Source organism: Anabrus simplex, chromosome 1, assembly GCF_040414725.1.
Source record: "Anabrus simplex isolate iqAnaSimp1 chromosome 1, ASM4041472v1, whole genome shotgun sequence".
Lineage (NCBI taxonomy): Eukaryota > Metazoa > Arthropoda > Insecta > Orthoptera > Tettigoniidae > Anabrus > Anabrus simplex.
In genome coordinates this window covers 1,639,759,098-1,639,786,007 of record NC_090265.1, presented here as the reverse complement: position 1 = coordinate 1,639,786,007, position 26,910 = coordinate 1,639,759,098, and the positions used below count along the sequence as shown (strand labels likewise).

General features: G+C 38.8%; 1 protein-coding gene across 2 annotated transcripts in view; it reads left to right on the top strand.

Moving 5' to 3' along the window:
* Upf1 (Upf1 RNA helicase) overlaps positions 1 to 26,910 on the top strand; it is a 232,129-nt gene that overhangs the window by 163,277 nt on the left and 41,942 nt on the right. For both annotated transcript variants that reach the window (XR_010858658.2, XM_067138359.2), the window contains exon 13: positions 8,839 to 9,072. Coding sequence is in view for 1 of the 2 variants with exons in the window: in XM_067138359.2 (XP_066994460.1) it covers positions 8,839 to 9,072 (234 nt within the window). In the remaining variant the exon portion in view is untranslated. The remainder of the gene's footprint in view (positions 1 to 8,838; positions 9,073 to 26,910) is intronic.

Genomic DNA, 26,910 nt, shown 5'->3' with positions numbered 1-26,910 from the left:
ATTGAACGCTCACAATGCTATCGCGTGCTCAATTTGTAATCGGTTCTAATGCTACATGATACACATTCATTATTTCTAACACCTTAAAGAGAAACTAAGTCGCTAATATTATTATGAAACACATCTACATGACTTGTAAATATCACTTCTTCACCTGAATTTTTCGTCTTAAAATGACAATTCAAGTTTCCCTATAATTAAAGGATGTAGAACATTCTGACATACTGAGCCCACCAAGTTATTCGCAACTACTTGATAATTAAATAATACACTAGCTTAAGTAATAATTTCACTGAAAATTCTGAAAGAAAGAAACTCAAGTTCACGTTTTAACAAACTTCACCTCATTACCGCAAGCTACAGATTACTTATTGAAAGCATCTTTTCACGCGGGATCTTCGAGAATGCGTACACTATAAGAAAGAAAAGAAAGCCTTGTGTATAATAAAAGGAAGTACGGGTAGAACATACTGGGCACACGAAGTTATTCTTGGCTATTTTACAATTAAATAATACACTAGTTTAATTGGTTTCACTTCAAGATTCGCAAGTAATCAAAGGTAAGCGGGACCTGTGACGACACGATGCGTTCGGCACCATGAGTCAAGTGACAGCGGATATAGCCGATGACGGCTCATGACGGCTCCTTAGTGTCAGGCGCTAGACGGAAGTGCAGTGTGCCCGTGCCGCCGCCAGTCCCGCCACGTGCTGCTCGTGTTGGAGTGTTCCGTGTTCTGTCATATCCTCTTTGTTCTGTGAGTTCCGTTGCAGCCTGCCACTGGCCTTCGGTAGTAAATCGGTACATGCGAATAACTTAATGTGTTCTGTTTTGTGTTTAACTGTTCTATAAGTATGTTTTTATTGAAGTCTAGGAATATATACCGTACAAAAGACGGTAAAGTTTCCATGATGTCGCACAGAAGTCCTGTTTGGGACTTTCTTACTAGAATAAAACCCGACAGAGTGAAATGCAATGTTCCCGCTTTGGATGAACCGGGTTCGGGAGATGAACTTGAGAATGATCCGGACGATGAAGAACGTCGTATTAAAAACTTTTTATCGTCGACATCGTTCTGTAATTCGTCTGCTTTCCACTAATCTCTCTCATTTTTCTTTACTTCCTTCACGTAATTTGCCCAGTTGTCTTATGTTTTTATTAAAAGAAATAAGTTTCATAATGATAGATCCGTATTGAACTGTGATTACAATAGAGTAAAATAATATATTATTATTGGTCCACCTTTTCAATACAAAATGAAAATTACATAGGGACTAGTTTCGACCTAGTAATAGGTCATCATCAGCCTGAAGTAAGTCAAAGATCGAAGAAAACATAAACAATGTAAACACAAGTACAGTCTCTTTAAAGGTACATACCAAGTGGGAAGTTGAGTAGAGATATATGAAAAATAATAACTCATCCAAATTGACGAAGCACTGAGCGGAATTTATGTAAAGTTCGGTGCGCCGTATATTATAAAAGACCACTGTGCACTAAATGATGCAATAAAGAAGAATAGTAGGTTGAATGCTGGCTTCTTAGCTGTTGTATAATCGAAGAAATTTACGTCGTGTTTTATAAGGTATTGATAGACGTCAAAATACATGGACGTTGGAAGGCTCTTCAATTTTTTTTTTTTTTTTTTTTTTTTTTTTTTGCCATGTTCAAAAAAAAACTGAAGAGCCTTCCAACGTCCATGTATTTTGACGTCTATCAATACCTTATAAAACACGACGTAAATTTCTTCGATTATACAACAGCTAAGAAGCCAGCATTCAACCTACTATTCTTCTTTATTGCATCATTTAGTGCACAGTGGTCTTTTATAATATACGGCGCACCGAACTTTACATAAATTCCGCTCAGTGCTTCGTCAATTTGGATGAGTTATTATTTTTCATATATCTCTACTCAACTTCCCACTTGGTATGTACCTTTAAAGAGACTGTACTTGTGTTTACATTGTTTATGTTTTCTTCGATCTTTGACTTACTTCAGGCTGATGATGACCTATTACTAGGTCGAAACTAGTCCCTATGTAATTTTCATTTTGTATTGAAAAGGTGGACCAATAATAATATATTATTTTACTCTTATGTTTTTATGGCATAAAAATGTTAGTTCAGCATTTGGAACAAAACCATGTTCATTACCCGCGTGGACTAAGGCAAATCACGGTCCTCGGCTTTTCGGTGGCCTAAGTCCCGAACTCACCCCTTCAATGGCGTCCTGCCGTGCACTTTTCACTGTCGTATCCTTTCATTCTTTTGTCACTGTCTGCCCAATATTTACCCACGATTCATCTGTGTAAATTATAACTTTATTTTGTGCCCTCAAACGTTTTATCTCCCTGAGATATCTGTGCCTCCAATTAATAATTTCATCGGTTTCAATGAAAGCTGCTTTATTACCTCGTCTTAAATAACGGAAGCCTATATCATGTAAGAAGCGATACAACGTAGTTTTGGAAAATCATGGCAAAGAATCTTCTCCATTTACCCGACTCAAAATCACGTTCAATGTCGGTGGTATGTTAGCAAATAAAAGAGAGTGAACCACCCGACGCACTCCACTTCGCAAAATTTCATCGTATTTAATTTTCCATGCATTTTTCTCCCGTCCTTCTGTTTTTTGCTTTTTTTTGTTGTTGTTGCGGGATAGACTATAAAAAATAATCCAGGACACTCATTAAAATATTGCGTTCTTTTCCCCTGAGTTTACCTACGGAACGTTTCTTTTTAATTTGGCGATCCATTGTACATCCTTCTGCACTTTTTCTTCGAACTAAGAACCCCCCCGCACGAGCATGAACTGACAACTACACAGACTACACAAACACAACAAACACAATCCACTTGTCCTCAAGAACTATACATTTATCACTGATCTTGTCCGGTTCCATGGCTAAATGGTTAGCGTGCTGGCATTTGGTCCAGAGGGCCCCGGTTCGATTCCCGGCCGGGTCGGGGATTTTAACCTTCATTGGTTAATTCCAATGGCTCGGGGGCTGGGTGTGTGTGCCGTCTTCAGCATTAGAATTCATCACAGGTAGGGCGTGATTCTTATAGACGCACAGGTCGCCTATGCGGCGTCAACTTGAAAGACCTGCACTCGTCCTCTTCGGAGGCCACACGCCATTATTTATATATATATATCACTGACCTTTATTTAATCAATCTTATAATACTGATTAAATGAACACCACTGCACACGACTGTCAGTATATTTAAAAGCTCAGCCAGCCGAGTCACTCGTGAAACGTAAACAAACGAGACGTTCTCCCTGTCATAAATTAAGAGATAACGAGATAAGGACTTGAGGTATGAATGGTATGATTTAATAATAACTTCCATATCCGACGACCGTTTGCTTTGCTTTAACCACGCCATGATCCTTCTGCACTTTTTCTTTGAAATTAGATCCTCAAGCACGAGCACGAACTCACGAACTACACAAACGAAATACACTTTCTCTCAAGAATTGTACATATGTCACTGATATGTATTTAATCACTATTATACATACTACTGACGAAATGAGCACTGCACTGCATGCTGCTGTCTGGAAATGTTTAAAGCGCATGTTTGGAAGATCACTACCGGTACTTCAGCCAGACAGACAGACAGACAGACAGCCAGCCGAGCCACGCGCGAAACCAAAATTCAAGGAGATATTTTTCCTGTCACAAATTAAGAACTAAGCAAGATAAGAACTTCGGGATTGTTTTAAAAATAACTTCCATATCTGAAGACCATTTGCCTCGCTTTGACCCCCCATGCAAATTCAATGGGAAAGACGCTGGCCAGCGACTGACTTTTTCGTGCCTGCACATAAAATTCCTTGAACATGACTGAAAATAAACGCATATACTGCATTTTGTTATTATTTAAATTTAAAAATAAACTTATCTACATCGAGCTGAAATGTTTCTTTACCAGTAGTGAAAAAATTAGGAAAGTAATGAATATAAAATAGGAGTTATGACATGATAAGTTCTATGCAATGAAGATTTTGCATTTGGCGAAACTTTCCATTATATTTCCATTTTCACACTAAAGTATTTTTTTACATTTTGTTTGTTAACGGCATCGAATGCGCCTTGAAATTCTATACATAACACGATATTTACCCATTTTAACCGATAACATTCTGATTTGCGGATATTTGGCAAACCCGCTGCATTAGAGTAGGACAGCGCTATCCGCAAAACATGAGAGAAGGAAAGAGACGGAATTATCCCATTACTGCTGTACTGCAATTTAAGGTTGGAACGCTCTATACTGCGCAGTTACAGCCCCGTGTCCCAAGTGCCCACTGCACACAGCCAAGGCCAACTAGCTTATCTAGTGCGGCCTTCAACACAGCACGTTCGGTACAGGCACATTCCAGCTGACGCGGAGGATGTCATGTTGCCTCTCTCTCTCTCTCTCTACTATGCAGTTACAGTCCCGCGTCCCGTGTGGCGGCACTCTGTACCGAAACGCTCCGCCTCCAAGCTCCTAATGTTGCGGAACAACTGAATGTTCCGGTATGCCCAACCCTACCAGCAACCTCAGATATAGTTGAGATGGACTGAAGAGTGTGTTGAAGGGCTTACTTGTTTTTCTTGTTCTTGGTTCTCCCCATTTTTTAGGTTCATCATAAAATAAAAGATCAATTTGTAGACAATGTAGATGAAATTAGTGTTGATAGTATCTCCACATTAAAGCAATTCACACTGGTAACAAGTTAGTTTAGAAATAAGGTTTGGAAGCAAATGTTGTGGTTACTGATAAAAATGCTATGTTTCTGCAGAGTAACATCTCTCTACACAGCATTTTGTAAGTACACTTAACTTTTAAACTGATCAGGACATTGAGCCTTGAGTAGACCCCTTTGTGCTATTTGACAGGAACAGGTTACGTGCCTGCACTGGATTTCACCCTCTCCTTTCCTCTATCATAATTATATTATGTCTGTCATTTCATCATAACTTCTCTGACCAGTTAAAAGTCTGAAAGGGCAGCTGGACGCTACAAAGATTCATCATATAATAACCTTGGAAGGAAATAATTCTGGTTCCACCTTATTCAGTAGTAATCAAATTCTTAAAATAGTTCTATCTAACAATAAAATCACACATGTGTTTGTTACATGTTTCTTCCTTGCTAATGGACTTCTTCAGCCATTACACTTCACAAAAATAAATAAATAATTAACGTTGCGTTTATGTCCATACTCAATAATGTTATGAGATGGACAGGAGGCAATGGTATGATGATAAATGGGGTTAAAATCAGGTTGCGAGTTTCATAAATAGGAAAAGTCCTCTGTTTTAATTACTGCGTTGATGGGGTGAAAGTTCCTTTTGTGGATATTTGTAAGTACCTAAGTGTTAATATGAGGAAAGATCTTTATTGAGGTAATCACATGAATATGATTGTAAATGAAGGGTATAGATCTCTGCACATGGTTATGGGGATATTTAGGGGTTGTAGTAAGGATGTAAAGGAGAGGGCATATAAGTCTCTGGTAAGATCCCAACTAGAGTATGGTTGCAGTGTATGGGACCCTCACCAGAATTACTTGATTCAAGAACTGGACAAAATCCAAAGTAAAGCAGCTCGATTTGTTCTGGATTATTTCCGACAAAAGAGTAGCGTTACAAAAATGTTGCGAAGTCAGTACACTTATTAATGAATGAAAACTATTTATTTAACCATACATGTTTCGGGAAGTCAACCAATCCCTTCTTCAGTGGTCAGTTCAAAGAATAAAACAATATAACACAATCTTTTGTTTTTACAATTCAAAGAAGTATTGTGTCCAATACACCATATCAGTGAATAAAGAAAACTTATGAAATATTATAAAAATGATCAATACATAAAATTTTATTGAACTGAATGAGAATACTTATATAAATTTAAGATCAGGTTTTTCTTTTTTCTTTTTGTTCCTTGAATGATCATATGTTAGTCTATACAGTGGTTATCTTCTGCACTTCTCCTATTTAAACTTGATTCAAAATTATTTTTTTGTGTAAGATCAATTTCTAAACTTTCCAAAACAGTCATTAATTTTCCCTTTTTGGCCGAATGTAATAATTTCATGTCATTTGAAATGTCTGTAAATTTGATTCTTTTCAACCATAAGTTCTCCCATTGCTGAATATCTTTTATGTTTGACTGAATTAACATGTTCTTTGTACTTCATAGCCAAACGTTTTCCAGGCTGTCCTAAATGGTATGTTACAAGTCATTATTCTCATCATTGTTCCATATTGAAAATAACACTAAGTTTATACAAGGAGTATTTTATTATACCACCTATTCAATACAATCCACTGTTGCGTGGTTAAATGCGCATAGAAAGTACCAGATTTTAAGGTACATGTTTCGTCCCTCTTTTAGTGGGCATCATCAGCCTTATTCTATCCTAAAACAAACATTGGTCTGAGGACCTTATCCAATTCCCTTGATCTCTCTAAATACCAAATTTGCTCTTGCTCCTCCAAACAACCTCCCTCCTGTGTCAGCATAGACATGCAAAGCTCTGTCTACCCCCCCCCCCCCCCCCCTCAGCAATCCCCACCGCCTCTTCCGCATCGATACAACACTAGGAATAAGAACACCAGACAGGCTGCTGAAACAGTAGAACATACATAATATCTGGTGAATGAGTAAGTACCCATTTTAAATATAAAAAATTTTCAAGTGAAATTCCACGTTTGCCGGGCTGAGTGGCTCAGACGGTTAAGGCGCTGGCCTTCTGACCCCAACTTGGCAGGTTCGATTCTGGCTCAGTCCGGTGGTATTTGAAGGTGCTCAAATACGTCAGTCTCGTGTCGGTAGATTTACTGGCACGTAAAAAAAACTCCTGCGGGACTAAATTCCGGTACCTCGGCGTCTCCAAAAACAGTAAAAGAGTAGTTAGTGGGACATAAAACAAATATTATTATTATTATTATTATTATTATTATTATTATTATTATTATTATTATTATTATTATTATTATTATTATTATTATTATATTCCACGTTCCAACACACTCCAAGTCCTTTTTCTGTTACGTTACAGAACATCCATGTTTCTTTCTACGGTCGTCTACATCTACAAGGGGCATTACATTTTCATAAAATTGTCATATAGGCCTATAGTTCACTCTTTTGAAAGTTTTAGCAGTGATTCTGACCAACACCCCAATGTTTACTAGTACTCGTTATCAACAAAGATTTCTACACAATACATAACAACTTGGTCCATATCATCTTCAGTTTAACAACGTATTTTTAACGCTTCTGTTTTTTTTAAACAGATCTCACGCCCAATATGCACGTTGTTACACTGATCCTTTCTATTGATGGCCCTGGGTTCAGCACACTGGTCCCTAAATGTTGCTTATTATTCAAGCAATTATGAAGAAGATCAATTTCAGATTCAGACATGAATGAAAATGAAATGAAAACCTACAACCTGTTTTCCAATCATTGACCGGGTCTGGGATGGAATGAATGAAGCAGATATAGGCTATTAGTACGATGGGGTCGCCACTCCCAAAGTGATTTATTAATGACTGATAGATGCTATGAAATGAGAATGGAGAGTGTTGCTGCAATGAAAGATGACGGGGAAAACCGGATTAGAAAAACCTGCCCCGCCTCCGCTTTGTCCAGCACAAATCTCACATGGTGTGACCGGGATTTGAACCACGGTATCCAGCGGTGAGAGGCCAACGCGCTGCCGCCTGAGCCACGGAGGCACTTTCAGACATGAATATTTTTAAGAAATAATGTGATAGACAGACATTTCAATATTTTTAAAATTGATTTTAATGTGTGAATATGTGTTTTAGATATCCTTGTACTCTAAATATAAGGAACCACGGTGTCAATATTATTAAACATTTAACAGCATAGTTTATATAAATTGGATATGGTCCTCAGACCAATGTTGGTTTGTTTTAGGATTGAATGAGGTTGATGATGCCCAGTAAAATAGGGGTGAAACATGTACCTTAAAATTTGGTAGTTTCTATGCTCATTTAACCACCCAACAGTGGATTGTATTGAATAGGTCGTATAATAAAATACTCCTTGTATAAACTTACTGTTTAAGTGGTATGTTCCGAGCTGTCGGTGGAGAGATGGCGTGGAATGACATCAGTAGACAAATAAGTTTGAGGAAAAGTAGGAGAGATCACAATATGAAGATAAAGTTGGAATTCAAGAGGACAAATTGGGGCAAATATTCGTTTATAGGGAAGGGAGTTAGGGATTGGAACAACTTACCCAGGGAGATGTTCAATAAATTTCCAATTTTTTTTTCAAATCATTTAAGAAAAGGCTAGGAAAATAACAGATCGGGAATCTGCCACCTGGTCGACTGCCCATAAATGCAGATCAGGATTGATTGATTGATTGATTGATCATTACATAAACAGGTGTTCACTAGAAAATCTACATAAAATAGTCTCTTTAAACTAAACAATCCCAATAAAATATTGACTTGATGAATAAAACTTGGTGTACATTAATTACAGTGTCCACAGCGTGTTACATGATATTGGTGTGAATACGGAAGAGTGAATGAGATTCTTCAATTGCACGAAGATTCATCTCGCTTCATACTTAACCCCATAAGAAACAGGTTGAGGTTTTGACACACACCCACTTAACTTTTAAACTGATGAATGATGGTTTACAAAAAGTTTGACAACTGCCCCCGCTAACACTTGCATGGTAAATATTTCCATTGATCATTTATTTAAAAGACTGCTTCATTGAAGAGCAATGTTAAGAGCTTAACTGAATGTTCATTACTTCATTATGTAATCAGTTGAACTGTTTCATTTTCAGGTTCAGTATATGCAGTATCAAGGCTCTCTTCATGCAAAATTGTATCAAGAAATTGAAGTGGCCAGCGTGGATGCTTTCCAAGGTCGAGAGAAAGACTTGATCATTATGTCCTGCGTCCGTTCAAACGAACATCAGGGTATTGGTTTCTTGAACGATCCTCGTCGACTGAACGTGGCTCTTACCCGAGCCAAATATGGGATAATTATAGTTGGAAACCCTAAGGTTCTCTCTAAGGTATTCTCATTTTCTGTAGTATATTAAATGAAAGTGAATATAGTTATAATCATCTAATGCTTTGTGTATCTGTCCCATTCGTTCTATCTGTCTATCCATCTCCAGGGCTCACATCATATTGGCTTACAGACACATCAGACCATTGTAGGAGTATATATAAAAGTATTACAGTGGAAATAAAACCACATGTGAAGAAACAATAGTAATTGTTACGCAATAGTAATTGGTTACAGTATGACAGTAAGTGTTTATCAAAGACAGAAATTTAGAAGAGGATTGGAATGTCAAGGTGCTAGTTTATTGAAAGGTCTCTTAACCTGAACAACATATCCTTCCTTTGATATTTATTCCTAGATGTTGTTAACTTTCAAATTTAGTACAATTTAATCTTCATCTATATACATATAGCCATGACTGTTGTGAAAAATGTTATTTATATGTATATGCCAGTATTCCCCCCCACCCCCCCTCTAATTGTATTTAACAATATTTTCAAACATGAAAAGCACACTTCTTGTCTTTCTTTACGAACTTAAGTTCACTCCATTGAGTAGATATAAGAAGTGCAAATAAAATTTGCTATATGTAAGCATGTTTAGTACCAGCCACTCAGCTTTTCATTTAACTTAGTCGCGTCATTTCACAACCCTAGCTCGCAAAAGTCCTTTGTGGCATATAATTTGCTGAACTGTTTAATTTTCAGGTTTAGTATGTGCAGTATCAAGGTTCTCTTCATGCAAAATTATATCAAGAAATTGAAGTGTGCTATGTATAAGCATGTTCAGTACCAACGACTCAACCTGCCGTTTAACCCAATTGCATCATTTGATTACCCTAGCTCACAAAATTCCTTTGTGGCATATGAATCAAATGAGCTCAGCTCAGGGCGATGCATTGCTGTATATCAATCTCCGCGTCTCGATCCTCCTATACTGCCTGCTCTATGCAAGGCTTTTTGCGAATAGGCTGCGATAAAAATCCTCTACTGGATGGCAGGCATAGACACACAAAGTTCTTAACTTGTTATGACTACAGCCTACAAAACACTATGCAGTATAGTCATATAATACCAATATAAATGGTCCGTTATTGGACATTATAAATTTTCAGCTAGCTCATTCTTGGTTGCCAGCGTTTCACCCTCGTGTGCTAGGGTGGGCTCATCAGTTGGTACTTAGCACACCTACCAATACGCTGGCTAGTGCATACCGTGGAGGCCACTGCGTAGGCTAACTGGAGCCACCGGCAGTGCCAATGCACTAAGAGACTTTGTCTCATCACTAAAAATTTTTGATGCCTGCTTGGCCATCAGATGATATAGATGTTGATTCCCATAGGGAATCTGAAATATTTGTCCTGAATGAGCAAATTTATAATACCAATATAAATGGTCCGTTATTGGACATTATAAATTTTCAGCTAGCTCATTCTTGGTTGCCAGCGTTTAGCCCTCGTGTGCTAGGGTGGGCTCATCAGTTGGTACCTAGCACACCTACCAATACGCTGGCTAGTGCATACCGTGGAGGCCACTGCTTAGGCTAACTGGAGCCACCAGCAGTGCCAATGCACTAAGAGACTTTGTCTCATCACTAAAAATTTTTTATCCCTGCTTGGCCATCAGATGATATAGATGTTGATTCCCATAGGGAATCTGAAATATTTGTCCTGAATGAGCAAATTTATAATACCAATATAAATGGTCCGTTATTGGACATTATAAATTTTCAGCCAGCTCATTCTTGGTTGCCAGCGTTTCGCCCTCGTGTGCTAGGGTGGGCTCATCAGTTGGTACCTAGCACACCTACCAATACGCTGGCTAGTGCATACCGTGGAGGCCACTGCGTAGGCTAACTGGAACCACCGGCTAGGTGTGCTAGGTACCAACTGATGAGCCCACCCTAGCACACGAGGGCGAAACGCTGGCAACCAAGAATGAGCTAGCTGAAAATGTATAATGTCCAATAACGGACCATTTATATTGGTATTATAAATTTGCTCATTCAGGTCAAATATTTCAGATTCCCTATGGGAATCAACATCTATATCATCTGATGGCCAAGCAGGCATCAAAAATTTTTAGTGATGAGACAAAGTCTCTTAGTGCATTGGCACTGCCGGTGGCTCCAGTTAGCCTACGCAGTGGCCTCCACGGTATGCACTAGCCAGCGTATTGGTAGGTGTGCTAGGTACCAACTGATGAGCCCACCCTAGCACACGAGGGCGAAACGCTGGCAACCAAGAATGAGCTAGCTGAAAATTTATAATGTCCAATAATGGACCATTTATATTGGTATTATAAATTTGCTCATTCAGGACAAATATTTCAGATTCCCTATGGGAATCAACATCTATATCAGTATAGTCATATGTTCACTGAAGCTCATAAATTGCATCGTTGTTATTATCAATGTTATCTGTATGAAGTGGTCGTTGGCCTCTTCATGTAACAATTTAAAGATTTTCCGGGACGAAGGCTTGGAGTGATACCCAGGACAGCTAACATGTTGTGTTCTTGCCACCGGGTGAGTTGGCCATACGGTTAGGGCCGTGCAGCTGTGAGCTTGCATCCGGGAAATAGTAGGTTGGAATCCCACTGTCGGCAGCCCTGAAGATGGTTCTCCTTGGTTTCCCATTTTCACACCAGGCAAATACTGGGGCTGTACCTTAAATAAGGCCACAGCCGCCTCCTTCCAACTCCCAGGTCTTTCCTCTCCCATCGTCGCCATAAAACCTGTCTGTGTCACAACGTAAAGCCAATTGTCTGCTTGTATGTTCTTGCCAACGCAATATCAGTTAATACAGGTCTTACGCACTTGGTTAGGATTATATCACTAACAGTTTGCTGATATTCTTTGACCTCATACTGTAACAGAACGCATTCTGAAAGGGAAGAAGTAGCAAATCCTCGGATTACGCTCCTAAGTTTGTAGGACTTCCAATAGTAGGGAGTGGCAATTTCAAGAAACTGCTTGTAGATGCTTCATCAGAGCAACAAAGCAAGGTTTTGGGTATCAAAGTCCTCTTGTGTCCTGATGCATAATCAGTTCCATTTAGTGGTGTCGAAGCTCTAGGCAGCGAGATATTGCTGACGCAAATGTCACACTCGATCCTTTCTTCAACAACACGAACAAAGTACCCGCAATTTAGGATTTGATTTTGTGTGCTGGATTGATTGGGACGTTATAATTTGTATATTAGAGGTCCAAAATGTCTAAACATGAAGACTTTGTTTTGTGATTGTCCGTCACAATTCTTATCACAAGGAATCCACTGTCCTCCATTGCTTTAATCACCTTCTGAAATAAGGCGTAAAAGCTACAGATGCAAGAGTAATCTGAGGATATCCCTTATTAGAGCCTTGCCTGCATATAGCAGACAGCCACTTTTCTCGTAATTCCTTTTCTAGATGGTATTTCATGGAATCTTCTCTTCTGGCTGTGAACCACCTTACTGAGATTTTCAAAACGGTACACAACAATTGAATATTTTGGAAAATCAGAAGTTTCAGTTGCACTAAATTGTAACCAGAACGCCCGTACTTTAACTTCAACAGAGAGCCTGGGTTGATGCCAGGGCATGTACGGTCCATGCTAGGAACTACAGAGAGAAGGGTATTAGAATAAGTTCTTTTTAGGATTTAATTTCTTGTTTATTCAAGTTAGGCAAGAAATATATCACAGTTCACAGACATGAAGGATGGATTTGAGAAAGTCCACAAACCATGGTCGGAAGAGACGCTGTCCCTTGGTGTCGGCGTCAGCAGTGTCCCACATTGTTGGACTCCTTCTCCCTCACCATGGCTCTCCTCTCTGCACCATGACACCACGTTATCCTTGCAAGTGACTAATCTCTTGTTTTTATCTGTATTGAAATCTGTCATTTACAATAACAAAGTTTTATTATGATCCACCTGTTCAATACATTATAATGTTGTCACATTTAAAGTACAGCAGAAGTCCACTATGGCGAGTACGGCATATAACGAGAACCCCGTTATAACGGCAAATTTTTGTTCCCCCTTCAAAATTCCTATAATACTCTGTGTATTATCCTAGAGTTACAGCGAGAGCCCTGTCACCGATGCATCCGTTATTACAAGTGATTAAGCGTGCGAGATTTTTCCGTTGCCGGTATTTATTCAGTAGCGAGTTCTCTCGTTGACATTCAAAGGCGATCAGATCAAAAATCAGATGTAAGGCTTTTCAGGCGTTTGCTCTATTAACCAGCGTTTCGTCTTAGGTGTGTCAGACCCTACCCACTGACACTGGGGTGTATGCAGGTGAACTTATCAGAAGCCTATTATAAGAGGCACAGTCTGATAACTGCATACGGGAGATAAATCTCTACATTGGAATTAATGCCCTCCTAGCAATTCCGAATGGAAATTCTAAGTTCCCATGGAGGATTTCCATTTAGAATTTCCATTCAAAGGCGGTCGGAGTCGATTAGTAATACCCGTTGACTGCTGTTCTCTAAAGAAAATTCGAAATGAAAGAGGATAATACGTTTCCTTCTAATAAATGCATAAATAACGTGACCGAACAGTTGTCAGCTCGTTAAAAATAAAGGCTGAAGTAAACGTTTGCTTAATTTTAATGTTACATACTGAAATTAAGTAAGAATGATACACCTCAAAATATGGCCAAGTACATCACTGATTTCAGAGGATAGTTCATATTTTCTTGCATCTAGTTAAATTTCAGAAAGGCTATTCACATGTAAATTTTTAGCGAGGAAGTTATAATTTCTCTACATGCGTTTCAAATGTTTTCATGATACATATACCGTTAGGTGACGCCGTTTAAAGAAGAAATGTTTGCCACAGAAGCCTCTGGAGTGATACCGTATTTCTCCGAATCCAAGACTACGTTTTTTCCTCATAATCTCATGCGAAAAATCAAGGGTTGTCTTGCATTCGCAGCCTAACAGCAACGATTACCACTGGCAACTACCGTGGTAACTACGCTGTTTCTTTTTTACCCCCGCACGCCCACACACAAATCTCGTTGATAAACGACCGCCTCTTAATTATACATCATCAGCCGGTTGTACAGTGCCTGTGTGGAACGTCACTGGATCTCGGGAAACAGTGAAGAGAGAATGACGTTCTATTAGCCTGTACAAAAACGTTTCTCAAATCTGCAGAATGGCATCAAAACATGCGAGCCTTCGAATTCTTAGAAAGGCCACAGTTACTCAGTGGCAGAGTTATAACTAGAGACGAGAATTATTGGCACCAAAAACAATTAAAATAGGAAGGCATATAGGCTCTTAAGTTAGCCAAAATAGGCATATAAATAGGCACTAACCTGCAAAATAGGCAACAAAATAGGCATGAAAAAACTTATAATTTAATAACACGCTCAATTACTATAAAAGGAATTTACAACAAGCAACATTTCAATGTTTTCCGGTAACAGTCTTGTTCTCCTGTCAGGCAGAATGTTTTGTACTGAGAGAAATCTCACAAAATCACAGGAAGTGATCAAAACTTCAATGAAGCCACTTAATCTGCTTTAGTTCAACCGCTTCATCTACCTCACCTCGAAGCACCCTGGCTACTTTTACTGCCCTTTCCATCATGGTTTCTGCTGCAGGACTCTTGTGGAGGTTCGGTCAAAACTTCTCCTGACTTCTTCCACAACCCTAAATGCTTCCACCGGGGGAAACCACTCGTCTCCAACTCGGTGATTGCTCTCGGCAGCTTGTTGAAGTTTGAAGATGCTCCAGTTTATACAGGGGGATATTTCTATGTTGAAGTATATGGTATCTTTTCACATTTGATCTGAATATATTAAAATTGACTTAAATTTCGATGTTTTTATATTTCTACAGTTGGGCTAATTGTCAATAATGCTTAGTATAAACATAATAATGGCTTATGGCCTCCGGAGAAGCCTAGTGCGGGTCTATTTCTCGTAGACGGCCTATTAGGCGACCTGCATGTCTGTGAAGATGAGGGCCCTACCTAGGATGATTTCTAATGCTGAAAACGCCACACACATCCAGAGCCATTAGAATTAACCAATTAAGGTTAAAATCCCCGACCCGACCGGGAATCGAACCCGGGACCCTGTGAACCGAAGGCCAGTACACTAACCATTCAGCCAACGAGTCAGACAGTATAAATATGCATTTGTTTCATAAAAAAGGAGAAAGACTATTGGAGGTGATTTTTCTAGAAGTACACATTCGTAATTTATATGGAAATATGTCCTAAAAAATGTTTCCTGTCGAGTTCACCGGGTGAAAAAATAATAGAAATGACGTGAAACGATACCCGAGTAGCGTAGAGGAGAGATCCTTCCTATATGCTTGCCAAAAACTCGCCAAGCTGGCCCTAGCAGTATTCTTACTTATATAGTACTGGCCGGCTCCATGGCTAAATGGTTAGCATGCTGGCCTTTGGTCACAGGGGTCCCAGGTTCGATTTCCGGAGGGGAAGGGAATTTTAGAAATAATTGGTTAATTTCGCTGGCACTGGGGCTGGCTGTATGTCGTCTTCATCATCATTTCATCCTCATCATAATGTGCAGGTCGCCTACGGGCGTCAGTTCAAAAGACCTGCAGTTGGTGAACCGAACTTGTCCTCGGACACTCCCGGCACTAAAAGCCATACGCCATTTCATTTTATAGAAGAATTAAAACGGAGGCACTATAAATCTCAGATTTATTAACATTTTATATGTTGCTATTCGCCGACTTTGGTCACCCGGGTCAGCTGTCATGAAGACTATTTTCTCTTGCCTGCAATAGATCCGGCATCACATGTGCCCACAAGGCTGCCGCCCTCGTTGAAAATTAGAAAACCGCGTGATTTGAAATTGTCGTGGCATGCGCCCATAAACTTGCTTTTTGTCACAATTTAGCAAGACTTTAGATGGGATGCTCAAGTTTACGCACCCCAGGCTCTCTTTGCTTGCCCCCCACCCCCAGCACGACGGTTACTAACCAGACCTCACCAATACAGACCAACGGTCTTTTCACTGGCCTGGTCTTGTAAAGATAGTCTTTGTAGCCTTGTTAAATACGCTGTGACATCGCCCAAGCCATGCCATCTTGTATGTCTAGCCTCTGTGACATCGTCCTAGCTGCACCACATTCGATCTTCAACCTATGTTTTGCGAAGGCTTAGCGGAAGCGATAAGAGTTCACTAGAGCCTACGCATAGCGTTGGTGAAAGTTACTCACGATTTTTCAAAATGACATTTCAGTCGTAGTCCGCTTCTGTGGTGCAGGAGTTAGCGTGATTAGCCGCCACCCATGGAGGCCCGGGTTCGATTCCCGGCTCTGCCATGAAATTTTAAAAGTGATACGAGGGCTGGAACGGGGTCCATTCAGCCTTAGGAGGTCAAATGAGTAGAGGTGGAGTCGATTCCCACCTCGGCCCTCCTCGAAGTGGTTTCCTGTGGTTTCCCACTTCTCCTCCAGGAAAATGCCGGGATGGTACCGAACTTAAAGACGCGGCCACTTTCTTCCCTTCCAATCTTCCCATGCCTTCACAATGCCCCTCTTCAGCATAGAAGGTGAGGCTGTCTTGGCAACGTACTAGTCCTCCTCCCCAGTTGTATCCTCTGACCAAAAGTCTCACGCTCCAGGACACTGCCCTTGAGACGGTAGAGGTGGCATCCTTTGCTGAGTCCGAGGGGAAAACCTACCCTGGAGGGTAAACAGATTAAGAAAGAAAAGAAAAAAGAAAGAAAGAAAATTTTTCGGTTGAAAATCTCTATTTTCACGGGAATGGAATCAGAGTTCAAAATACAGATTTTTAATTTTTAATTTTCATCCACTCTGTGACAAGAGACCACCGGTGTTCTAACTCCTCGTTCAGTAATTAAATGATGATTTACGTTTTAGCAATGCATATTTTGAAAGTTCACGATTAATACAGCATTACAACAAAACAACTTTCCACAATACGTAAATTAATAGGCCTATAAATGCTACAATGAAATGAGATCGTAGTACAGTCACAAAAAGATAAAAGGAACAAACGAACTTACCTCCTTACAGCAAGCTTGGCTTGCACTGGAAGAAAATCGGCTTCTTTGAAATAGATTTAAAAGGCATCAAATAAGGAAATTATACTCCAAATAGGCACAAAGCCCTGAAATAGGCATTTATAGGGACTATAAAACCAATGAAATCTAGCCTAAAGGACCCTAAAATGGATTTATATCTCAAAAGCCTAAGTTTCTGAACACAGGAATAAAATAGGCAAACAGGCAAATTCCCATCTCTAGTTATAACGCGTCTAACGCGTCTACTGTACCTGATGCTTAGTAAAATTAACTTTTACTGTATAGACAGCAGGAACATTTTTGTGATGGATAGTCGTATTGTAAATATAAGTGGAACAGGTATTTACGGCAAATTATCAACGGGTTCTCGTTGATATTATGATGTCAATTATAAGTTAACGGTTATTAAACACTCGGAAATGTAGAATAACTGTGCAGCCGCAAGAAAATACAACATAGGCCTAATTAAAGCCAATATTCGGGGTTAGCGTGAAGACAAAGGTAGCAAAAAAAATGCATTCAGTGGTGCATAACAAGGATGCATTAAAGCAGTCAAAGATGAAATTGTGAGGCACATGCACAAAAATCTGAAGGACAGAATGGCCATAACGTGGCACAATAAACTCGTTCGTTTACCTTCAGCGTCCGCGATTAGGCCTATACTTCGCCTGCCGCTAAAGTTGGCCGAACCCGGCAAATGAGACGTGCGTAGAGCGGTAGCCGGTTATATCTGACGCTGAGTAAAAGTAAGTTTTATAGACAGCAAGAATGTTTTCCTGGTGGATGGTCGTATTGTAGAGACTCGTGGAATAGGTATTTCCGGCAAATTTTCAATGGGTCCTCTTCGGTATTATGGTGCCGATTTTAAGTTAGTGATCATTAAACCCGCGGAAATAAATAATTTTACAGCCACAAAAAAAATACGGCATAACGAAAGCCAATGTTCGGCATTTAAAAATGCATACTGTACAACAAAGGCATTCGTATGATTTTACAAAGCAGTTTTTGAGCCTGATTTAAATGTTTCGAAGGAAAAAGTGGGGTTCGTCTTGGATTCGGAGAAATACGCTACTATAATTTTTTCAGAATGAAATTAAACACGCTTCCACCAAAAATAACAAACAAGTAATCCATAGTTGTGGATATCATCCGCAGAAACGCAACTTTTGAACAAACTTATTGCCGTTTCATACCGATTTTAATGTGTATGGGGGTTTTTCCAATTTTTAAACGAAAATCGGGTATAACGATAATCCGCTATAGCGAGTAAATTTTTCGCTGTTATGAATTCTCGCTATAACAGACTTCTACTGTATCTTCATTAATTAAAAAGTTATGTGTGGGACATGTTTCGCTCCCTTACAGAGCATCATCAACCAAAACCATTTTTCACAAACTTTAGCCTACTCTACTAGAATATCATAAAATACAGAATCTTTGGAGACATGCCTTAATAACATGGGCTTAATAGGAGAGATACATTAAAATTGTGGAAGAATGAGTTGTCCTAAAATATTTAAAACAAGTAGCATGTCTAAAATCTTAGGAAGACGTGAAATTCAATCTTAAGAGCTAAATATGAAGATTTTCTTTGCAATGAGATCTGGTAAAAAAAGTTTATTTCTTGAGGATAAGAGTCTATAAAGATTCAGAGATCTCGTCAATTTGATAATTGAACATGTGAGAGGATGAATGTTGGTCTTCATGAAATTTGAATGCTTGTCATTTGACCTTGGCGAATGCTGTTAAATAAATACGCTCTTGTTGATGTCAGTGAATGAACGTTGAAATAATGGATTTAATAAGGCATGATTGAAAGGGACATAAATCAACGATCGAAGTTAAGTTGTTAGGTAGTTTATCTTGTTGTATATCCCTCCAATTGCTGTTTGTCAGTTTGGTGTTATCCGAGGTTGTGTGGTGACTGCCTGTTGTTCCGCGTCTAGAGAACCGTGAATAGAATACAGGCAAGTGAAATGAAATTTCTTGGGAAGCAGGATAGGAGTGACAAGATGGGATAAGATGAGAAATGAGAAGGTTCAAGATATAGTAAAAGAAGAGCCACTACAGAATAGGGTAGAGGCATCTAGACTTAGATGGTATGTACACATGAAGAGAATGACAGAGGGAAGGATACCAAGGAGGATGCAGGAAATGGAGATAACAGGTAAACTGCCAAGAGGAAGACCAAGACAGGTGGATAAAAGGAGTGGAAGAGTGTGCACAGAGAAGAGGAGAGGACTGGGCAAGAGTGACTAAGGAGAAGTGGTGGGAAGACAAGAGGAGATGGAGAGGCTTATGTTCCAAGCAGACCCGGCCAACAGCTGGAAACTGCAGATGATGATGATGATGATGATGATGATGATGATAACTCATTCTTCCACAATTTTAATGTATCTTTCCTATTAACCCTACACTGCATGAATTTATTTACACCCACAAGTCTCACGTGAAAATATTATTAGAGGGAGATTAGATATGCAACATCACAATGACAACATATTTTTGATGTATTTGATCATACTGGTGGGCAAAAAGGGAAAAATTCCGAAATGTGCAAAAACGCTACATCTTGCATTGAAGGCTACTAATGTACAAATGTTACCCAGTATAGTATATGAGCAGAATCATTGTTTATTACTTATAATGACATAGAAAACTAATAAAATTAATTTTAAACAATTAAGAGATTTATTACATTAAAGGAATTGGAAAATAATAGCTTGCTCTAATGGGTAGGTCATATCCGCATTTCAACTGATGTGATAGCCTTTGAAACAATCTGCATTCTTTTTCAAACGCAGTGCTGCTCGATCGTGGCCATCCATCAACGGCTGCTAATTTCAGATGACCACCACCCATAAAACATAGATTGCATGGTTGCTGGGTAATATTGCTTGGCCATCCATCCATACTTCCCATCACAGCCTGCACGGTTCCTAGGTAACATTGTCTGGCCAGCCATCCATAATTTACACCACAGCCTGCACGGTTGCTAGGTAACAATGTCTGATCCATCCACACCTTACATCATAGCCTGCACGGTTGCTAGGTGACATTGTCTGGCCATCCATCCATACCTTATATCACAGCCTGCAGAGTTGCTAGGGTTACACTTTTGTCAAACTACCTTCAGGTAACGCATATTTTCAGATGATCGCCTGATATAAGACATTCATGTCAAAAGGAATTACGAATATATTTGATAAAGGTAAAGAAATCCATGTTGAGAAAACGTAATATAAATTACAATTTATTTTTATTATTATTATTATTATTATTATTATTATTATTAGGACTTGCAGCATTAATGAAATAATAAATAGAACACTATCAATAAGTACTTCAAGTCATTGTTGCCCATAACCTTCAAACATGCATCCGAAAATAAATGCCTTAGCTGCATGATGTAGCAAAAACGCTACACTCATATTTCATGACTTTTTAGTAACAAATATTGTAAATTAAACATTATTAGACATTTATGCTAAAAGATAAGTATATTGTGGATAGTGCAGTATTTTTGTTAAACTTCAATCGTCAGCAAATCATCTAGAATTATATTTCAATGCTACTCATGCATGTACAACCGCCATGACACATGTCCAACTGCCTCAGGCTAAGATAACATAGCACATAGATGGAGAAAATAATTGCCCTTAGCTCCCTGTAGCATAATTTCTGGAAGTATAGATTTCAAAGATATTATGTACATAGCTAGGTTTGCCATCTTTTAGCATTTTACTGGACTACAAGAAGAAGAATATTATGTAGCGAAAATGCTACACTATGCAGTGTAGGGTTAAGCCCATGTTATTAAGGCATGCCTCCAAAGATTCTGTATTTTATGATATTCTAGTAGAGTAAATTTAAGTTTGTGAAAAATGGTTTAATAGTTCGTAAGTCATTATTTATGAACTTAACCATTCTTCGAGATTCAGATTTGGCTGATGATGCTCTGTAAGGGAACGAAACATGTCCCAAATATAACTTTTTAATTAATGAAGATATTTTAAATGTGACATTATAATGTATTGAACAGGTGGATCATAATAAAACTTTGTTCTTGTAAAAAATGTTACCCCACGGCAGTTGATGGCTCTTGAAGTACCGGTGAAGATTGGGATTGAACCAGTGTCTGGCACCTCATGATCCTTTGCGTACAACGTGGAATAATTAATTTAGAATTTAATTCCACTGAGATACCATGAATGAAGTAAAGAAGTGTATAGGCATCCCACAGAATGTCAATGAGGTCTGATACGACACAGTCTACAACGAAAGAAGATGAATCCATTAGTGCATAGCATCCGAAAAATCGGATGTCATAAATAAAATTGTGATATTTATGCATGGTTTTAAACCCGCAATACTTTTTTGTGCTTCAGAAAGGCTTTAGCTAAGAAGAACCAATAATACATCATTCTTTATCCTTACCATTCATTGTTGAATCACACTTACTGTGAACATGGCGGCAAGATGGTACAGAGTTTTGTGCAACAGTCGAGATTTTTATTTATGAATTAACAAATATTTCCAATAATTGTAAACTTTGGTATGGACCATATTGTTGACACTCGTATGAATCTACTGACACACAAGGATGTCAATTATGTCTTATTATTGTCGTGACAGAGGATTGTAATTATAGCTGTCCCGAAAATCAGACGCTATGCGCAAGGAGTCCTACTGTCTCAGACATTTTCATTTCCTTACTAGTTTGATGGTGAGTGAAATATTGGAAGTTTTGGAGGAAGAACAGACATTTGGGAGAGGATCAGCACATCAAACCTTATGGCTGGTGTAAAATGGTTGATAATGACAGATGAGTACGAGGGTAGTCTAAATTATGTTGGGAGAAACCTACTTGTGAGTGAATGTAAAGGGCAAATTGCTTTAAAATATATGAAAAAGGGAAGGCTAGGTACAGTGGTAGTTAAGATATTACTGTAAGTTTACATATGGAACTGCAAAACCAGAAAACCGTGCAAAACAAATCTGTCATACGAAAATAGTCATACATAAGATCGGGTCAGTACCCCTGTTTTCGATATCCCTGTTAGAAAATTCAAAAGCATTGGTAGGTTAAATTGTAACACAAAAGAAGAAACTCCAAAGTGGACAAGATCACAATCTACATTTCATTTGGTGACTGTTTTCCTGTCCCCCCCCATCAGATTACACGCAAAAATGTGAAATTCCGCTAATCTTCTTTCTTTGCCAATGGCTATAGGATAACTTTACACCTTTCCAAGTCTGAACAGCATTGTAAAATGAAAGGCTGAAATAATTTGGACTTAGAGAAAGTGTAGTCCTACCTTTCATTGATGCAGGTGGAACTGAAACATGGGGCATACAATAATCTTTGACAACTACTTTACATTCCTGAAAATGGTAAGACATCTGGCTTCAAAGGGAGTAAGTGCAACAGGGACATTTCAAGAAGACCTGACAGAGAAGTGCCCCCTTCAAAGAAAAGCGGACAGGAAGAAGGGGATCATATGACTGCAGGAGTTTTGGTGGTGCGTTGCTGGTGCACTGGAATGACAACAGTGTTATCACTGCTGGTACGAACAACAAACAGATAGAGATAAGCGGTGCATCAAGGTGCTCCAGCGTAAAAAAAATATGCAAAGTGTCTTAACAGCTTTCATTGCGGTACAAAGTTCTATAGTGGCATCTGAAGAGTGGACCAGCTTGACCATTTTGGACTTCACCTGAAATGCTTCTGTGGATATGGTAATCAGTAAATACATAACCATAAATAGCGTATACAGTATCGGGGTAAGTCCTTAGTTGAAATTGTAGATCTACTTTACAGTGTAAATTGGATAAGATAATCCAACTCTCTAACTCTATCTTGCTTGCAACATTATTGTACAATATAATGCTGAGTAACTAGTGTTGTTGTACTGACCTGTGTGCATAGCATCTGATATATCGGACGGCCTGTGTAAATAAAACTATCGCTTGTATGAACTTTCTGTTTGTTGTAACATGTTTATGCAATTATTAAGAAAGGAAATGTGTAGATAAATTGACATAAAACAAAAAAGTTAACTTTATGTACTAATGGGTTAACACTGTTTAACGTAAAATGGTAGTCGTTTGATCCACTTGTTGACATAACTCAAATAGAGCATCACAGTTTGTAATGAAAAAGAAGATTAACACAGGCCAAAAAATGAAACGATTGTTGTTCGACGCACTTGTCGATGTAACTCAAATTAATGGAGTATCACAGTTCACAAAATTTTGAACCTTTTCTGTCACTGAGGCACAGTCTTGTGAAATAAATTAAACCATAGTTTTTACGCAATAAATACAGTTACTAAGGCACAGTCTTCTGAAAATAATGGTTTTTACAGATAAAATACTGTTACTATTATGTTACAGTTTATGAAAGTCAATACCGGGCGAGTTGGCCATGTGGTTAGTCGCGCAGCTGTGAGCTTGCATGCGAGAGATAGTGGGTTGGAATCCCACTGTCGGCAGCCCTGAAGATGGTTTTCCGTGGTTTCCCATTTTCACACCAGCAAACGCTGGGGCTGTACCTTAACTAAGGCCACGGCCGCTTCCTTTCAACTCCTAGGCCTTCCCTATCCCATCATCGCCATAAGACCTATCTGTGTCGGTGCGACGTAAAGCAAATAGCCAAAATGATAGTCAATAATAATTCACAATTATTCGCTCAAAGAAAGAATGTTAATTACTCAAGCTTTTCCGGTTCAACACACAGGTCTATTAATTAATGACGACTTGAGATAGTCTATCACCTCCTATCTCACACATAGTCCAAAGTTTTCACCTCTGACACTTCGAAATTTTGACACAAGCACTTGTACTTTTTAACACAACTATCATTGACAGTCTGCCGGATAGAGTAACAGCCTTGAATGGATATCTCCTACGGCTGACCCGCACACCGTGGCAGCTGGGAATACATGCAGATACTGACTTATGTTAGCTCAACGAGCTCCTTTTATATCCGTAGACCGGGCAGTGTGGTTTCAAATTCGACAATATTCTACCTTCAATTACTCGGCTATCCCACCACCGATTTTGATGAAATTTGGTATATTACCCTTTGTTTTTAGGGGCTACACGATGATGTATTAGAATTTTTATATCACATTTGATACTGGAAATGGAAGAGATGGAATGTTCAATGGCTGTCATCTGTCCTTGGCTGGCTCTCCTGCAGCGAGCAGGTTGCGTGCCTAGCTGCTACGTGCATCACCCACATGCACAGCGGTCTTTTCAGACCTCTCGTACAGGTGTTGTTGCCAGTTGCGCTAGAAATACTTTGATAGTGAATGTCGCGGTGACATTCCCTTTTCAATATATATATAAAATTTGCACAAATGGAAGAAAATAAGTACCAAATGGAAGAAAATAACTTTTAAAATATCTATAAGCACAACATGGATTAATTCATTTCACAGGTCTAAACAAAATATCACTTGTACAAACGGAAGTGACCAGGGAAGTTTACCCATTGTACGAAAAACTCAGCTTTTCACACACACACACATGCAATCAATAACGCAGAAGATTGTGCGTCTACGACTGCAATCTTTCGGCAGCTTGAAGAAGTATTGGTATTCGCACCTTCCACTGTAAAACTAGTGGCATAGAGCAAGCCGTATAAGAGGATCGAAACAACTGTGATATCAGTACATGTGGTTCAGTTACTAATCCACAGGTGCCACTTGTATGCATTCCGAGTTGAAGTTTAGACATATGGCTTTCGTTATTTCCGTTACTCCAGGCTGTCACACACTTCCAGAACAAGAGATAAAAAGAATCTTTGTTCATATTATTTCGCTCACGAATAGTGTTTTAGAGAGTGATATTGAGGGTAGTGATGTTTGCGACGATGAAATAGACCTGAAGGTCTTAGTTCATGTTCTAGCAATGCGTGTAATAATGCTGATGACACGGGAAGTGATGCAAATGACAATGGTGAAGAAAGTCTTTCGAAACTGGTTCATACTTCGGCACAGACTAACTTGACTGGAACTGGACAAAAAGTGACAATAACCCTGTTGTACATAAAGCAAATACAGCGGTGTTAGTGATAACTTACTGAAAAAGTTTGATACGCAGCCACTATCTGAACTCTGTTTGCGAATACATGAACCCCTTGACAAAATACCTGATGAGACAAATGTGTGTGTACAGCAAGACAGTTGAGCAATCCTAACTAAACAGTGAAAGACAATGACAAACGGTTTGAGACTACACCTGATGAAATTAGGGCATATTTGCATCAGTTATATTGTCACAAGTACAAAAATTAAGACTTCAGTTGCACTGGAGTAAAAGCAGGTGTAGACACTCATTTTTCGTGAAACCATGAGCAGGGGAAGATTCATTATTTCTTGATTTTTTACATTTTATTGGCGATGAACGAGTTTATAGCAGTGACAAACTGAGAAAGATTAGACCTATAATACAACATTTCTGTTCCAAATTTTCTTAATTGTATGTACCTTTATGAGACATTGCTTTAGATATCATTCATCCAAAATTTTGTTTCTGTTGTATGTAAACACTCAACTGGTTGAGATTCAAAAACATTCATGGAAGTACAGTGTAATTCATACTAATATGCACTGTATTTTTCTTTCTGCATTTATTATACGGAGTAACCAAGCACTGTAAGCAAGACCAGCACCGGCCTTACTTAACCAAATATTAGAACCCCAGAGCTCCCTCTATTGCTATATTACTTTCAGTCCAGATTCCAGGAAAAAATAATTGAAGACTCCTGTTTTAGGTTGCACAAGTTTCAACTTTTTTTTTTTTTTTTTTTTACATTCATTCATTCATACATTCTCTCAATTGCTTGGCATAAAAATACATTTGACTAAATATCAACTCCAGTCCTTCATGGGATACCTTCAGAAATCTTGCTTTCTCGCTCTCTCTCTGAGCCCAAGACAATAGTACCATCTTCGATCCTTAGGGACAAAGTTACATGGAGGTTGAAAATGTGTGAATTTCTTAATTTACTCCTTATCATCTTCCAAATGTAAACTTTTAACTCACAGTGCCTGAAATAACAATATCATTGTGGTAGGCTTAAGACAAATTAGGGCAGAAGTTAAATGGTGTACGAAATTTTGAAAATTATTGGAGCATTACAGCATTTGGTATCATTACCAATGACTTCACATTCATTCAATCATTAGATATCATAAACATCTTGTACTGGTTACTGTGATGCCATACAGATGGTAGACTTTTTTCCAGATTACAATTTTACCTTGTGAAATTTTTAGGTAGTAAGGAAAAATATTTTTAGAGCTCGGATGTTTAGGAAAAGTCGTATTTTTTCTTTGTATTTTCTTGCCTGGTTGGATTTTGGTGCAAATCAGGTGGTAATCGCCACAATGAACTGATTATTTGTCGTATAAATGCATATTTTGGCTATTTGTCATACGGTCATATTTAGAAGGAACGTTATATTTCAGTCATATTACGGTGGTTTGACGATAACTGTAGCTGTGCAAAATCTATCTTCAACTTACCGAATGCGAACTAGTGTTCACAAAACTGCTTCTCCGTATCACATCTGCATTTAATACTAGTGGAATAACCTTTGTATAGAATGAAGGTCATAGACCTCACTGCACCTTTTACCCCACCTGCTGTACTCAGCAACCCAGTTTCCCAGGTAGACAGAAATAATCCTGAAAAACCCATCCCAGCAGTGAGCTAATTACTTCTGGCAATTGCTCACTTGTCTTTGTTCAGATATTAGAACCTCAACATCCTTTCACTTACTTCTGAACTTGTAGCGTTTTTTGAA